The 17076-nt window shown below is 35.0% G+C and overlaps 1 protein-coding gene across 1 annotated transcript; it reads left to right on the top strand.

Moving 5' to 3' along the window:
- The first annotated feature begins 8985 nt into the window (after positions 1-8985).
- On the top strand, positions 8986-13883 carry LOC110889294 (60S ribosomal protein L23a-1-like). The gene is made up of 2 exons (XM_022136799.2): positions 8986-9238; positions 13250-13883. The coding sequence occupies exons 1-2, from the start codon at positions 9059-9061 to the stop codon at positions 13667-13669; spliced, it is 600 nt and encodes a 199-aa protein (XP_021992491.1). The 5' UTR covers positions 8986-9058; the 3' UTR covers positions 13670-13883.
- The last annotated feature ends 3193 nt before the right edge of the window (positions 13884-17076 follow it).

The following is a 17076-nucleotide window of genomic DNA, read 5'->3' as shown; positions in this document are numbered from 1 at the left end:
CAATAACCGAATTTAACATCCTATTTGTAAACACCAAAAGTATATTTTTCGACATATTTTATGCATGATGTGTGAACCAAGAATGAGACAAGTTTGATTAAAATAAGTGTAGTTGGTGATAAGATTAAGTAGTACTGCATTTAAGTAATAATCACCAAATTTTCTCTAGACAATGATATTCCACCTTTTATACATGTATATTATTATTTAATTACACAGTTAGTCCCTGTGGTTTGCCCAAAGTAACATACTTAGGTACTAATAGTTTAAAATCACATTCTAGGGTATTAACTTTTCATTTTGTAACGTTTGGAGGTATTAACGTTATTTTTAGGTTTAAAATTACATTCTGTTAGTACCTAAGTATGTTATTTTGTGCAAACCACAGGGACTAACTATGTTAATACCCTAGAAGTTAATACCTTCAAACGTTACAAAATGTAAAGTTGATACCCTAGAAGGTGATTCTAAACTATTAGTATCTAAGTATTCTATTTTGTGCAAACCATAGGGACTAACTATGTAATTAACTCAAATAATTAAAATAATTTAGAATCAATTCTAATTATACGTTGCGTGTGACAATATGCTAGAAGAAAGTAATTAAAAAGAGGTGATTATAAAATTATAACAACTAGGGTTAAGACTCGCCCGCGTTGCGGCGCGGGTACATCGTAAACATTGAATGGATTAGTCCAAACGTTATATGATGCATTAACCATATGAAAACACACATTTCGACGTATTCAGTTGAACTCAGTGTAACATGTATAATCATTGTGATTGGATTAAACGTAAAGTAAATAGAATTCATATCGAACAATCATAACATATTATTATATGTGACCCAACTTATACATAGAAAACGTAACGGGTATGAAGGAAAATATGCATATGTAATTGAAAGGGATTAATTAAAGCTTTCGAAAAAAGGGGAGAAAAAGAAACCATAATTTGACTCCACTCAGTTCGAAACAAACTTTACGAAACGTACATAAAATAAACACGAAAACATATTATATTTGACCTGAATTGTTTCTCAAAACAGTTTACGTCGAAACGTAGAACAACTTGAATTTATACGAAAACGTACATAGAAATATGCACGTAAAAATGGTTTCTTTAAACGAAAACGTATTATATTTGACCTGACTCATCTAAAAAAAAAGTTTACGTCAGAATGTAAAAGAAATCATATTTACACATACCCGTACATAAAATATGCACGTAAAAATTATTTTTTAAGTAAAGGAAGTATAGGGGTAATCCGAAACAAAAAAATTAGTAAAAATTTTAATAGGTTAAAAACGTTCGTAAAACCGTGCCAAGTAGCACTAATGCCACAACCACATCGACTCTCAACATCGTAAAAATAAAATAGATAAAATGGTAAAAATTACACTGAACGAAAAGCAGACTAAAATTGTGAACCACACACACCCGTTACAGTGTCTTAATACGAAGAAATTAACCAGAAACGTAAAACATAGAAAATGATAACTTAGTCGATCTACGACCCGCCCGTTGCGGCGAACTTTTTAAAAGGGGAAAAATGGACGCGTTGCGACGGGTCTGTCAAATATGAAAAAAATAGAGCAAAAACGTTGAACCTCGCATGCATGCTACGACATGTTAACTCGCAAAATTTAGAACGAAATGTAAAACGAAAAACTTGCGAACGATAAAAAGTATGGGGTACAAAAGTTGTAGATTATAAAGTGTTGTGTTAAAGTATAAAAGATGGAAAACTTTGGGTTAAAAGTAAAAAAATGAAAAGTGGTTAAAATGTAAAATATGAAATGTTTGGGTTAGAAGTGAAAAATCAAAATTTTTTTTTGAAACACTCCCTATGCACAAGTTACAACTTATGATGCATGTATAAGTTGCTTCTTTATATAGGTTTTAATTTTAATTATATAGTCTTATTATAAATTAAAGTAAAATAATAAAGGTATTTATTAGCTTTTTATATATCTTTACGTAAAATTATGTCATATATTATAACTAGCTTAAAACCATGTGTTTTATACAGGTTGTTTAAATTTAATTTTATATAATAAATAAATATAGTTATATCTTATATAATAAGTAATATGGTTATATCTTTAAAATACATTATCTATTGCACGAATTAAACAAATATAATATAATCGATTAACACATACAGTCGTGAAGATATGTATTTAAATGATGAATTCGATGTACTATTTACTTATTAAAATTTTAATTTGTTTTTATTTATTATTAAGTTAGAAACATGCGTATTACATGTGGTAGAACCAATGAAATATTAGATTATTATAAAAAATAAATAAATAAGAGAGATTTTGTGATGTAATATTATTTTCTTAAATATGTATCCTATTATTTAATAATAATAATATTAAAAAGATACTTTAACTAAATCTAGTTTAAATAATAATAAAAATTTATATATTTGTCTGATTCTACAAAGAAGAAAAAAGAAAACTTCTTCTATCTCCTATGGAGAAAGAGAAAATACAAATTATATATTATTATTAATTAAAAGTTTGATAAAAAAATATTATCCTTAACTAAATTCTGTTTAGTTAAACTATTGTTTATTATTATTATTATTATTATTATTATTATTATTATTATTATTATTATTATTATTATTATTACTGTTTAACAGGAAAAAGAAATTAAAAAATAAGATAACAAGAGAGTAGAGATTTTGACACGTGTCAAAATTTTTTTTTAATTTATTAGTATAGAAAGATTAAGGGTTATTGGATTTTAATAATCATAAGTTTGAACTCTTGGCCGATAATGATCATAACTTTAAAAATTATCTCCAACGATCCAAACTTGTAAGAATTTGGCTCCATCGATCATTTTCTAACTGCAGTACACTTGTATAAGGAGGCTACATGTGCACTTAAATCTATTGAGAAGATCAAATTCTTATATGTTAGAAAAAGATCGATTGAGGCCAATTTCTTATAATTTGGATAGTTAGAGAGAATTTTTAAAGTTGAGATTATTATCGGCCAATATGTGAAACTTTGAATTATTAAAATCTAATAACTCAATCACCAAATTCAGAGGAATATAAAGTTTTCATACGTCAATTAAATAAAACTTGAAAATTTAATACGAAAGGAATGGATTTTTGACAAAAGTTGGAAAGAGTTCCTCACTTGGAGTCCACCATTCTTAGATTTGAAAATTCACTCGGCGTCCACGCAATTCATCGTAAAGAGCTCTCTGAATTCAAATATCGACATGACTTGTGGCACATCCTAAGAAGAGCTGTGATTTCTGCTAAGAGAGAAGCCTCTGTGAATTTCCTTACGGACCCTATGGAAAGAAGATCTAATCTGCGACCAGCGGATCTGCTCGTCTTTACTTCGGCTGGGGGTAAACATGCTTATGTGGACCTCACAGGGGTTTCCCCTTTGGTTAGTTTAAGGGAAATCGGGATTGTAACTGGACAAACAGCAAGAAAGGCAGAATCAAAGAAAAGTGGGTAAGCACGTTAAAGCTTGCGCAGAGAACCATCATTTTTTTTTGTCTCTTTTGCCTTCGATACGTTTGGCTCCCTAGCCCTAGATGCTATCCACTTCTTGACCAGAGTCTAACGGGTCATCCACAACAATTGTTCAACCCCAGGGGACAGAGGTTTGTCTTTGGAAGGTTAGAGTTTGCAATTCAGAAATGGGTGGCGACGAAGTTTTTTTGCCCGTCTACCTTTTGTTTTGATGTAACTTAGCAATTTTTTTTGGTGAAATATACTGTGACCAAAATTAACCTAAAAAAATAATAATTAAACTTACTTTATTTATATAATATAAATACCTTACTTTTAATGTTTTGATGATATTTATCATTCCTGTTATTGTCTTTTATTAGGGATGGATTTCACTTTTGAAAAAAAAAAAAACCCGCAACTTTTTTGAGTCACTGTTAATGATTTTGATATCCTTGGTGCATTTTTTAAATTGCAATAGATATACTACAAACAAAAGCATAATAATTATGTTGTGTATATTGTTGTTGTAATTATTATTATTATTATTATTATTATTATTATTATTATTATGGTTTATAAAATATAACGGTTTCGATAGTATCAATATCGGCACAGATGTTGTTCGATAGGGAACGACGTGGTACTAACATTGTTGGGATGATGTAAGTTTTGTTCGTCAGGTGCTAATATCGTATCGACACTCCCTATAGATAAACATTACAAAAATAATAATCTATTGTAGACACAACTCTATTCAATGAAATTTATATGTGGATAAAAATACTCATGCTATAACGGTATATTCGAAAATTTATAAAGTATTACATTATATTATTAGAATAACTAGAAAATGTAAACGCCGTCAATATATTAAAAAACCCTAAATGTTAGGTAGCTTTTTAATAACTTGTATATTTGTGCATCAATTACTTGTACATTACTACTGACAGGCCCGTTCCAAATAAAATTTATAACAAGACGTGAATGAAAATCGGTAAGTCGCAAATGCATACTCGCAATTTTATAAAACATCATATCTTAAAAGTTATAAAAGAAAAAGAAAATATGCTCACAAAGACATCTCCATGACGATGTGAAGAAGAACAATCTGGGAGTTGGAAGGAAGGTGACTTGGGATGATGCTAGGAGCAGGAACATCGCCCCTACCTTTGGGATCGCCTACAGGAGAAGTGATATGACACTCTTTTCCCTACACGTTTTATAGACATCTAAGTGATAATTGTTGTCCCAGGTTTCCAATCACGGACATATAAAACTAAACACAAATGATTTGGAGACTAAGGGGCTGTTTGGTAGCCTATGAATGGTCATTAAGAGGCTACCTCTTAATGGAACCATTAAGAATTTTCCCAATGAGAAGGTAGAAGAATGTGACATGTGATGATTTACCATTCAGAGGTTACCTCTTAACCATTCAGATTTGAAGTTACCTCTTATTGATTCTGAGGTTTTAAACCATTAAGAGGTCCCATTAAGAGGTAGCATCTGAATGGTCATTAAGAGGTTACCAAACAGCCCCTAACACATCTCATACTCTTTGTATTATTAAACTCAACTCGCTAAATAAAACTGAATATGTAACCCTATATTTATACTAAACACAAACTAATCCTAATCCTAACCCAACTCAAACAATATATAAATAATTAACTAAACTAACTAGATAAATCTATCTAATAGATATATAATTCAAATTATTTAAATAATAAACCAAACCATCTTTATCTTGACCCCATTTAAACTTTCAAGATAATCTCCAAATCAGAACTATCTCTTCATTCACCCCCTTAATTCTGATTTGGACCCGCTTCATATCCACACCGTTACCGACAACTTCATATCATTGACCAAGTTTGACATCCTTCTTCCCAGATCACCAAAACAACCCCGTTCTTGACCACTGATCGAAGAAAAAAAAACAAGCTTCCCACTTCTACCATTTTCTTCTTCCCTTGCTAGACGCGACAAGATTCAAAGCACCCTACTTTGACGAATCTTCTTCTGTCCGTCTACCCGCAAATCTGATCACATACATTTGCTAAAAGAACAAATTAAACCGATTTTCCTGTTCTTATCCTTTGCAGGAAGGATCGAGTCTGATCTTACTTGGATTGAAAGTTGTTGATGCAATGAAATTCATCACTACTGAAACACCACAAAAATCAACTGATTTTTTTTAATTTCATCGACCTCAATTGTCGTTCTCATTCACCGGCTTCTATATCTTGAGCAGGTTAATTCCTAGTTTTCTTCCATTTGTTTTCTTTATATTCACCTTATAGAGCATCATGTGGCCCAATTAAAAATCTCATACACCAAAACCCATTCCATGTGAATAATTAGCCCATATTCACTTGTAAATGCCAATTAAAATCATTGACCTTTATTTTTTATACAGAGCTCCATCAAACCCTTTTTTTTTTTTTTTTTTTCATTTTCTTCTTTTTCTGGCTTCTATAATCAAACAAGATTAGCAGACAGATAAATTTATTTGTCGATCTTCTCTTCATTTGTGTTTCTCTCGGTCGAGTTGTGCTTAATAGTTCTTGAACGTGTGATCGATCCTTACTTTAGCTCTTGAACAAGTTCTGATACCAATTGTTGGCATAGGCTTCCAATCACGAACACACAAAACCAAACACAAACGATTTGGAGACTAACACGTCTCATACTCTTTATCTTATTAAACTTAACTCGACAAATAAAATTGAATACACAACCTTGTATTTATACTAAACATAGACTAATATATTCTAACCCAATTCAAACTTTATTTAAATAATTAAATAAACTAACTAAATAAATCTATCTACTAAATTGGTAATTCAAACTTTTTAAATAATAAAACAAGCCATTTAAATTTTTTAGATAATCTCCAAATCAGAATTATCTCTTCAATGTTTGAAATGAGCAAAGTATAGTGTGAAATGGCTATTAAATATAAACTTAGGGTAATGTCGCGGTTCATACAACTAAGGTAAAAATGTTGAAAATTTGTTTTTTTTTTTTAAGAACGCACACTAACCCTTAAAATTTGCCTATTGCCCACAATATAAGACTTGAATTTATACCATTTGAGGTGACAGATGCATGATTTCACTAGGCCAAGAGGCCAACCTGCACCACTTTAGTAGAGATATACACGCCTATTCTTATTCTTAGCCAGTCTCCAACATGTAAGTTCACTTTGTGGATTTCTATCACTTTGTCGCTGCTATTGGTTCTACTATCACCGCTATTGCCATTAACATACCCCAGCTGTTGGATCAAGATAAGGAATGAGTGGCTGGGGTTAGTTGTGGGACACCGTGTTTCAGATCGACTAATAGCGGCGACATATTGTCTGTCGCTGTTATTAGTGTTGCCGCTATTGCCTCCTTTTCTTGTAGTGAAAGCTTATATTCATATGTGATTTAACCTAGGTTTATTCACATGCAATTGTCATTGAGTTTATTTTAGACAGGTTTAGGTATTTGGAATTAGTCAAACGTATATATGTTAACTAACATCTATTCACATATGAAAATTAATTTTTTTTTTGTATGTAAACTACCGTATACAATCAACCACATGTTTATGTGAAACATAAGGACTTCAAAATCATCTACTAGGGCTAGGAGTGTTCATTATTCTAACATCCGTCAAAACGAATCTTCGAAACCTGATCCGAATTCTAAAATTTCAAAATCGGAACCTTTGGAAAATAGTTTAAAAGTGGAAAAGTTGACTATTTTTATTATTTAATTTAATTTATTAAAATTTGTTGAGTGTCACGTGGGTAAACACCGAACTAAAAACGTTAAAACATATAAAGGAAGAGTTAAACGGAGTTAACTATGTTAGTTAATTTAATATATAAGTTAGGGTGTGACAATTATATCAATCCAATGTAAACAATACACACAACTTTTTATAGTCTAAGCAACAATACACACACTCACGTAAACAACGAACTATATCAAAATATTTACTTTAGGTAAAACTACTATTATAAACCTTTAACATGTGTACGAATATAAACAATACACGAATGTTCTTTCATTTAACTAAAGATGTTTGTCCATATTCATTCGTTTAACTGAACGAAGATAAAAAGTTATTTACCCATTTGTTTATATGCTAAATGCTTGGTTACTTTTAGGGATGTAAATATGTCCAAAGGCTTGAAAGCTACTCGTGATCGGCTCGGTTAACAACTTGAATGAGCCGAGCCTTAACGAGCTCAAGCTTGAGCTTAAGCGTGAAATGAGCTTGTTTAGTTATCGAGCCGGAGCTCAAGCCTGATATACAAAGCTCTTTTAGGCTCGCGAGCCCAAACAAAGTTTTCGTTTTTTTATTTAAAAAGTACAATAACACTGATGATACAATTGGCGATCCAAGCTCGAACCAAGCTTTGGCTCGTTTAAGCGATACTGAAGCGAGCTCGAGCTGAGCTTTAGCTCATTTGAGTTTGTTCTCAAATTAGCACGAGCCGAGTCGAGCCAAGCTCGACTTTGAGTTTTACTCGCGACCGAGCTCGAGCTTCATAAAAACATAACGAGCCGACTTCGAGCCTAGTCGGGTTCAGGCTCGACCCGTCTCGTTTACACCCATAGTTACTTCCCAACCCAACAAAGGCAAATTATTACTATATATTAGTTTTACAATTGAAATGAAGAGTGACTTTATTATATTATAACAAATCATAATTACTATTATTATTTTCTTTACTTTCTGAGTTGGATAAGCTTGGTGTCAACCAATACTGGTATCGAAAATACAGGTGCAGTCTGGTTCATTATCGGTACATGAAGGTAAAATCGGCACCAGCCTAATACAGAAAACGCCAAAAGTCGATACCGGATTGAGTTTGAAAATCTTTTAGTTCGGGAAATTCGGTACTGCTACACGGTACCATTTGCTCATCACTGATCACGGGTGCCGTACAAACAACAACGGTATCGTACAGCTTTTTCTTGTTGATTTTCTTCAACTTTTAATGATTTCTTTTTTTAGTTTCAGGGGTAGGGATGAGCTCGGTGGCAACCGATACCGAAAATACAGGTTACGTACTGGCATATGAAGGTAAAAATCGGTAGCGAAATACCAAAAGTCGGTACCGAATTGGTACTTAGGATCCTTCGGTTTGGGAAATTCGGTAACGGTACCCAGTATTATTTGCTCATCTCTGACCACAGGTTTCATACGAACAACATCATTAACATACAACTTTTTTTAGTTGATTTTCTTTCGATTATTTTTTACTGTTTTTTACATTTTCTTTTTATTCTTGTTAGTGGTTCCGCGTGCAACGCGCTCGTAGTGATTTCAAAACACAGACTAAATAACAAAAGAAGTTTGCCGCAACGCGACTATGGTGATTAACCTAGTTTGTGTTAAAAGTTGAAAAGTTTTGGGTATGCACTTGAAAACAATAAAAGGTGAGGGGTGACACTTCAAACATTTCTGTATCTTTTATCCTCTTAGAACAGAGCCACAACACAAACCCTTAACTATTCATAAACCTCTGAAATCGGTTATTCATATTCGTAATAATAATCAATGGCTGTTGTATTTTCTTGTTCGAACATGATCATCCAGCTCAGAAATCACCACTCACCGTCGGTAAAGACTGTTGCCTTTTCAAAAGGGGTTTTTGTAAACCCCATCAATTTCAAGATTGCTTCAAGTTTCACGCGTAAATCATCGCCTTTCGCCATCAAAGCTTACCAGAATGAATCGGTAATCATTCTTTCATATGATATTTGTTATGCCCTTAAGCTGTTCAGTGTGATTTGGGAATATTTTGGGTGGGTGGGTGGGTGTGTGGGTGGGGGTGTGTGTGTGTGTGGGGGGGGGGGTATATTGGAGCAATGTAATTTGTACACTTATTGTTGTTGTTAATTCATTTAATAGATAAATCCCACGGTTTTTTTTTTTTTTTTTTTTTTTTTTTTTTTTTTTGTAATAAGAATTGATATCAAATATACTAGACAGGATTTGGGCTGTGTTGTATGAGGGGTTGAATGTTACAATCTGCATCATTTTGCTTGTTATAATAGTCACATTGTTTACATAGGATTAGGGCTGCAAACGAACCGAACGAACATCGTTTGTTAAGGACATGTGTTCATGAACACTTACTGAATAGGATTTTATGTTTGTGTTCTTTTGTTAAGGAAATGAGCTTGTTCATGATCGTTTGTGTTTGTTTGTTAATTTTAGGCAACGAACGAAAACGATTGTTGATGAACACAAATGAGCACAAACTAAAGTAACACAAATGGAAACAAAGGAACATAAACAAGCATTCGTGAACAACATATATAGTAGTACATTGACACTAATTAAATATTTTATTTGTTGAAAATTTGAAGTATTTAAATAAAAGAGTTAAATGCCATTTTAGTCCTTGTGGTTTGGGCTATTTTGCCAGTTTAGTCCAAAAGTTTCATTTTTTGCCTGTGGGTCCAGAAAGGTTTCACTGTTGCTATTTTAGTCCATTGGGTTAACTTCATCATTTTTTTCGGTTAACGTGGAGGGCAATTCGGTCATTTTATATGGAATTCTGTTAACTAGAAAGACAATTTGGCCATATAAAATGACCAAATTGCCTTTCTCGTTAACAAAAATAATAGATGAAGTTAACCTAGTGGACTAAAATGGCAATGATGAAACCTTTTTGGACCCACAGGCGAAAAATGAAACCTTTGGACTAAACTGGCAAAATGGCCCAAACCACAGGGACTAAAATGGCATATAACTCTAAATAAAATATAAAAAACTAAAAACACTAATGAACTATCGAATACAAATGAACACGTTACCGAAAGTTCACGAACATAAATGAACGAACGCGACCTCTGTTCATGTTCGTTCGTTAACTAAACGAACGAAATATCTTGTTCGTGTTCGTTTGTTTAATAAACGAACGAACACAAACGAACTTCCCGCCGAACGGTTCATGAACTGTTCACCGGACGTTTGGTTCGTTTGCAGCCCTACGTAGGATATTGTTATTCTATAATTGGTATGTGTTTGTTTGCACTAAACCTTTGTGCCGATGTAATTAGTTTCGAGTACAAAGTAAATGTGGGTTAATGGAATGGGTAGCATCTGAAACTACTTGCAATTTCAGTATCATAGGTGTAATAAAGTAGTCATGGATGTTTGGACTTAAGGCTTTCCTACCCCTTCTGTTATATGGTGCAGAGTGATTAGGAACCCGCACGTTTTAAGTACATTCTAAGTGAACCCCAACCCCGCCACAATGAGGAATGATATCTAATAAAGCATTATATATAGCAGTTATGCTTTATCTAACGATTCAATTCTAACTAAGTAAATGTTTTACCAAGCACTAATGCTATTTGTATATATATATCCCATAGTTGTTAAAAGCCATCGCCTCTTGCGCCTAGGCCCAATTTCCTAGCTAGGCAAGGCAATTGCGCCTTAAGTCAGGGCACTTGCGCTTTAATGCTCCGAGTGATGGTTAACGTGCAGATTCCGGCGAGATTCCTAGATTCTTGAGAGTTTTCGGCCAAATTCTCTAAATTTTGGCAAGATTCTAGCTGGATTTCTACTTTTTTCTAACGAAACTACTTTTCTACACTAATAAACTAGCATTTTATAACTTTTGGTACTAAATAGACGATATTAAATGTTATATAATATCTTTAGTTTATTTTATTTGAAGAATAGTATTAATTTTCTATTATATAAAAACATTTTTTAAGTTTTTTTTTGTTGTACGCTTTTTTTTCTCAGGCCCGCGCTTTTTTTGCGCCTTGCGCCTAGGCCCCCAGGCGAGGCCTATGCGCCTTGAGTGCGCCTAACGCCTTTAATAGCTATGATATATCCATAACATGTCCATGTACATGATTTCATGACCTAAATAGGGCGACTAAGGTGTAAGAAGCTCTCTCAGTTCCCATCCCAGACTTGGTAAATGATGCCTTTTTTTCGTAAGCTGTGTTGTCAAAGACGCATGGCGAAGGCGAGGCGCATCGGCCTCGCCCGGAGGCCGGAGCCTAGGCGCAAGGCGCAAAAAAGCGTGGGCTTTTTTAAGAAAAGCGCACATAGAGAAAAAAAATATAAAAAATATGTTATGCTTTGAAAGTAAATTACGTTTTTGGTCCCTGTGGTTATATCACTTTTACTATATTAGCCCAAAATAAGAATTTTTAATATATCTGCCCCATGGTTTCTATAACTAACCATTTTGGCCCCTAAGTCTAGAGATCATGGGGGCTAAAATGGTTAGTTATAGAGACCATGGGGGCTAAAATGGTTAGACTTAGGGGCCAAAATGGTTAGTTATAGAGACCATGGGGGTAGATATGTAAAAATTCTTATTTTGGGCTAATATAGTAAAAGTGATATAACCATAGGGGCCAAAAACGTAATTTACTCAAAAAACTATTATATATGCCATTTAAGATCATGTAGCTAATAGTTAATAACAAAAGTTTAGAACTTATATGTTGGAAGTTTTGGGTGTTTGTTAATAACAAAAAATGAGTTTCTGAATTGGAATTTGGTTGAACTTGTGCGTGCCCGCACGAATGCAGCTCCGAAAACCCGGGCCCGCGCGAGGCAGTTTTTGCACTCAGTTTCGTTTTTTTAGTGCTGTAAACTTCAAAAATCACCTCGCCTTTTGCGCCTGAACACTGGTTCGCCTTTTTGCGCCTGCCGCCTGGACAACGTTTTTTCAAAAAAACCCATTTTTGCGCATAGGCTACCACGAAGCGCTATGGGCTCGCCTCGCTGTGCCCGAGCGCCTAGGCGCGCGCCTTTTCCGCTTTTGACAACTATGATTTGTACTAAAAAAACAAAAATAAAAAAATAAACTGTCGCTACTATCACTACAACCCTAATAGCGAGCCTAGACCTATACGCTACGTAGCGCGCTATAGCGATCGTTACGCTCGCTGTTGACAACTATGGTGGCTATCAAGGGGATAAAAACCGCTGGAAGATGGATTCGAACTTGAAACCTCTACTAGAAAGAGAATCCATAAATAGATACCTACCTTGCAGCTTTCTTGATCTCCTCCTGGTCATACCTTGTGTCCCTTGCAGTTTCCTATGTGGTCAAAGACTCAAAGCGCACAAGGCGCGAGTCTAGGGGTGCAAACGAGTCGAGCTACTCGTGAGCTACTCGAGCTCGGCTCGAAAAAAAGCTCGAACGAGCCGAGCTTAAACAAGCTCGAGCTCGAGCCCGAGCCTAAAAACAAGCTCGTTTAGTAAACGAGCCCGAGCTTCTCTTATCGAGCTCGAGCCGGCTCGCAAGCCTAATCGAGCTTTCTGTTTATATATATTTTTATTAATATATTAAACATATATTTATATAATAATAATTACCATTTATATAAATATAAAAAAATAACCAAATTATATGTATAATAATAATTATAATTAATATAAATTAATTAATAAATACTAAACGAGTCGAGCCCGAGCCGAGCCCGAGCCGAGCTCGAGTTTGAAAAATTACCTTCGAGCCGAGCTCGAGCTTCAGAAATAAAGCTCGAATCGAGCCGAGCTCGAGCTCGAGCTTTCATATGTTAAACGAGCTCGAGCTTGAGCCTGGTCGTGCTCGAGCTCGGCTCGGCTCGTTTGCACCCCTAGGCGCGACACACTAGCCCTTTGTTCTTTAAGCGCGTCTTGCCTCTTTTACTACCTAACTAGCAGCATAAGAATCATTATTCGTACTTTTCATATGATTTTTCGAATTAAATGACGTCACAGGACCAATCGCAGACCGAAGTCCAACCCAAGAGAAGCACGGCAACACCAACTAACCCTGAAGTCGACAACTTTAAGGAACCCGAAGAGGAACCGCAACCGCAATCCTTAAAACTTGCCAAGGCAAAGGCGAAGGCAGCCACAGCCTTACAAACATCAATGGATTATCAACAAGTTCTTAAGTATCCCCTTGTTACCGAAGCTGCAATACAATCGATCATCAAAGAGAATACGTTGGTTTTCATGGTGGATGTACGCGCAAACAAGAAAGACATTCGCAACGCCTTTGAGAACATGCTTAAAATCAAGACCAAGAAAATTAACACGTTGATCAACTACGACGGCACCAAAAAGGCTTACATACAGTTGCCTCCTGAAAATCAGGCTGCTACGATCGCCAAGAGACTCAAAATATTGGCTTGATTGTTTTTTCGTACGGAGACCAGATTTGTGTATATAACCAAGGCGATTGAGGATGAAGGTGTTGAGCATGTAAGTTAAAACTTTTTTTGTTTTAAGAATATATTTTAGCGCATAACTCGGCGATTTTGGATCTTGATCTTGCTTCATGTTATTAATCATGTTGGTTGTATTAAAATCAAATATGGTTCCTCTATCCATTTGTGGTAATGTTTTGTGGGCAGGTGTTAAATTTGAAAGCTAAGTAGATAATGCGGTAAAATATCGGATATCGGTTAAGGACCGATATTTGAGATATTGGTTATTGCGGTGGGATATCGGTAATTTTAATATCATGCTAAATTTATGTGTATATAGCAATTTAACACAATTGTAACAAGTAAGAACTGACTAAGATTTAAAACACTATCATTTAACAGTAACAACCAATAATTAAGACCTAAAACACTAATAGCAGCAATAAGAAGAAAAATGAACGATAGAAATAAGAAGAATGGTATTGATATTGGGAAAATCGGTGATTTATCGAATATCAGTCAAATATCGGACAATATCGCTGATATTATTGGTACTGATATTTTGACCGATATTTTGTACAGCTATCTCGGCAGGGGACCGATAACCGATATATCACTGATATATGATATATCGGGATATTGACTACATAGTTTGAAAGACCCCTAACTTTTTTACTTTCATGGGTTGAATAAGTTTTTTTCTAAAGGCATAATCATTTATTTTTTTCTTGTTCATCAATGTAGGATTATATAGATTAATTAGCTGAGTTTGATTACCCTGGCAATTTTGGCCCAACACCTTAGTTTTAGTTTTAGATCAGAATTTTGAAGTACTGCATGATAACAAAATATATAACAGTAGGTCAGCATTGAAAGAACTAGATTGTATTACCAAACAAACTGCATGGATCATTGTCCCTAGAGGAGCAAACGAGCTGATAATTCAAACTTTTTAAATAATAAAACAAGCCATTTAAATTTTCAAGATAATCTCCAAATCAGAATTATCTCTTCAATGTTTGAAATGAACAAAGTATAGTGTGAAATGGCTATTAAATATAAACTTAGGGTAATGTCGCGGTTCATACAACTAAGATAAAAATGTTAAAAATTTGTTTTGTTAACAACGCACACTAACCCTTAAAATTTGCCTACTGCCCACAATATAAGGGTGTACGGGGTGTAAGAGTGGAATGCATTCGGTGACCCCATTCACCTAAGGGGAACACCGCCGCCATCCCTTAGGTGAGTGGGTGAGGGGAGTGAAATGGATGGGGGTTCACCGAAGAGAGGGGAGGAGAGAGGGAGGAGAGAGGGAGAGCTTGACCAATCAATGTTTTTTTTTTTTTAAAAAAAAAAAACCAATTCACCTAAGAGGGGAGTGCCGCCATCAATTTAGGGTGTTAGGGGAGTTTAAGAGGGGAGTTGACGTGGCACACGAGGATTGGTTGGGCGTAAGAGAGGGGACTCACCTCTTAGGTGAGCACCCCTTACACCCTAAGACCTGAATTTACACCATTTGAGGTGACAGAGCATGATGTCACTAGTCCAAGAGGCCAACCCGCACCACTTTAGTAGAGATATACACGCCTATTCTTATTCTTAGCCAGTCTCCAACATGTAAGTTCACTTTGGGGATTTCTATCAGTTTGCCACCGCTATTGGTTCTACTATCGCCGCTATTGCCATTAACATACCCCAGCCGTTGGATCAAGATAAGGAACGAGTGTCTGGGGTTAGTTGTAGGACACCGTGTTCCGGATCGACTAATAGCGGCGACATATTGCATGTCCCTGCTATTGGTGTCACCGCTATTGCCTCCTTTTCTTGTAGTGAAAGCTTATATTCATATGTGATTTAACCTAGGTTTATTCACATGCAACTGTCATTGAGTTTATTTTAGACAGGTTTAGGTATTTGGAATTAGTCAAAAGTATCTATTCACATATGAAAATTGATTTTTTTTGTATGTAAACTACCGTATACAATCAACCACATGTTTATGTGAAACATAAGGACTTCAAAATCATCTACCAGGGCTAGGGGTGATGTTCAATATTCTAATATCCGTCAAAACAGGTCTCCGATACCCGACCCGAATTGCAAAATTTCAAAATCAGGACCTTTAGAAAATAGTTTAAAAGTGGAAAAGTTGACTATTTTTATTATTTAATTTATTAAAATTTATTAAGTATCACGTGGGTAAACACCGGATTAAAAACGTTAAAACGTATAAAGGAAGAGCTAACGGAGTTAACTATGTTAGTTAATTTAATATATAAGTTAAGGGTGTGACAATCAAGGGCGGACCTAAAGGTATTGGTGGGTAGGCGCACCCCTTGAAATTTTTTTTAGTGTATTTTAGGGGCTAAAATCCCGATCGCACCCCCTGAAAATATGGTCGACCCCTCATTCGCACCTCCAATAAATAATTTTTGAGTCCGCCACTGATAACAATTATATCAATCCAACGTAAACAATACACACAACTTTTTATAGTCTAAGCAACAATACACACACTTACGTAAACAACAAACTATATCAAAATATTTACTTTAGGTAAAACTACTATTAAAAAACTTTTAACATGTGCATAAATATAAATAATATTCTTTCATTTAACTAAAGATGGTTGTCCATATTCATTCGTTTAACTGAATTAATTAATATAAAAAGTTATTTATCCATTCGTTTATGTGTTAAATGCTTAGTTACTTTTAGGGGTGTAAATACGTCCAAAGGCTCGAGAGCTACTCGTGATCAGCTCGGTTAATAGTTTGAACGATCCGAGCCTTAACGAGCCCAAGCTTGAGCTCAAGCCTGAAACAAAGTTCGTTTAGTTATCGAGCCGGAGTTCAAGCCTGATATACAAAGCTCTTTTAGGCTTGTGAGCCCAAAGAAAGTTTTAGTTTTTTATATAAAATAAAATAATACTGATGATACAATTGCTAATCCGAGCTCGAACCAAGCTTTGGCTCGTTTAAGCGATACTGAAGCAAGCAAGCAAGCTCAAGCCGAGCTTTCAGCTCGTTTGAGATTGTTCTCAAAATAGCTCGAGTCGAGTCGAGCCAAGCCAAGCCAAGCTCGAGCTTTGAGTTTTACTCGCGACCGAGCTCGAGCTTCATAATTACATGACGAGCCGACTTCAAGCCTAGTCGGGTTCAGGCTCGACCCGTCCAGTGGCGGAACCAGAACGATTTAGTTAGGGGGTCATCATAAGCATATATTCTATACTGGTTCAAATTAGGGGGTCCATCTCTAAGTTTGTTCTTCAAAAACTCAAAATTTATAAATAAAAATTTCAAAAAGTTTCGGTGACCGGAGGGTCAATAGACCCTCTTGACCTCTCTCTGGTTCCGCCCTGGACCTGTCTCGTTTACTCCGCTCGTTACT

The sequence above is a fragment of the Helianthus annuus genome, chromosome 11 (genome assembly GCF_002127325.2).
Source record: "Helianthus annuus cultivar XRQ/B chromosome 11, HanXRQr2.0-SUNRISE, whole genome shotgun sequence".
Classification (NCBI taxonomy): domain Eukaryota; kingdom Viridiplantae; phylum Streptophyta; class Magnoliopsida; order Asterales; family Asteraceae; genus Helianthus; species Helianthus annuus.
This window is presented reverse-complemented; position numbering and strand designations above follow the sequence as displayed.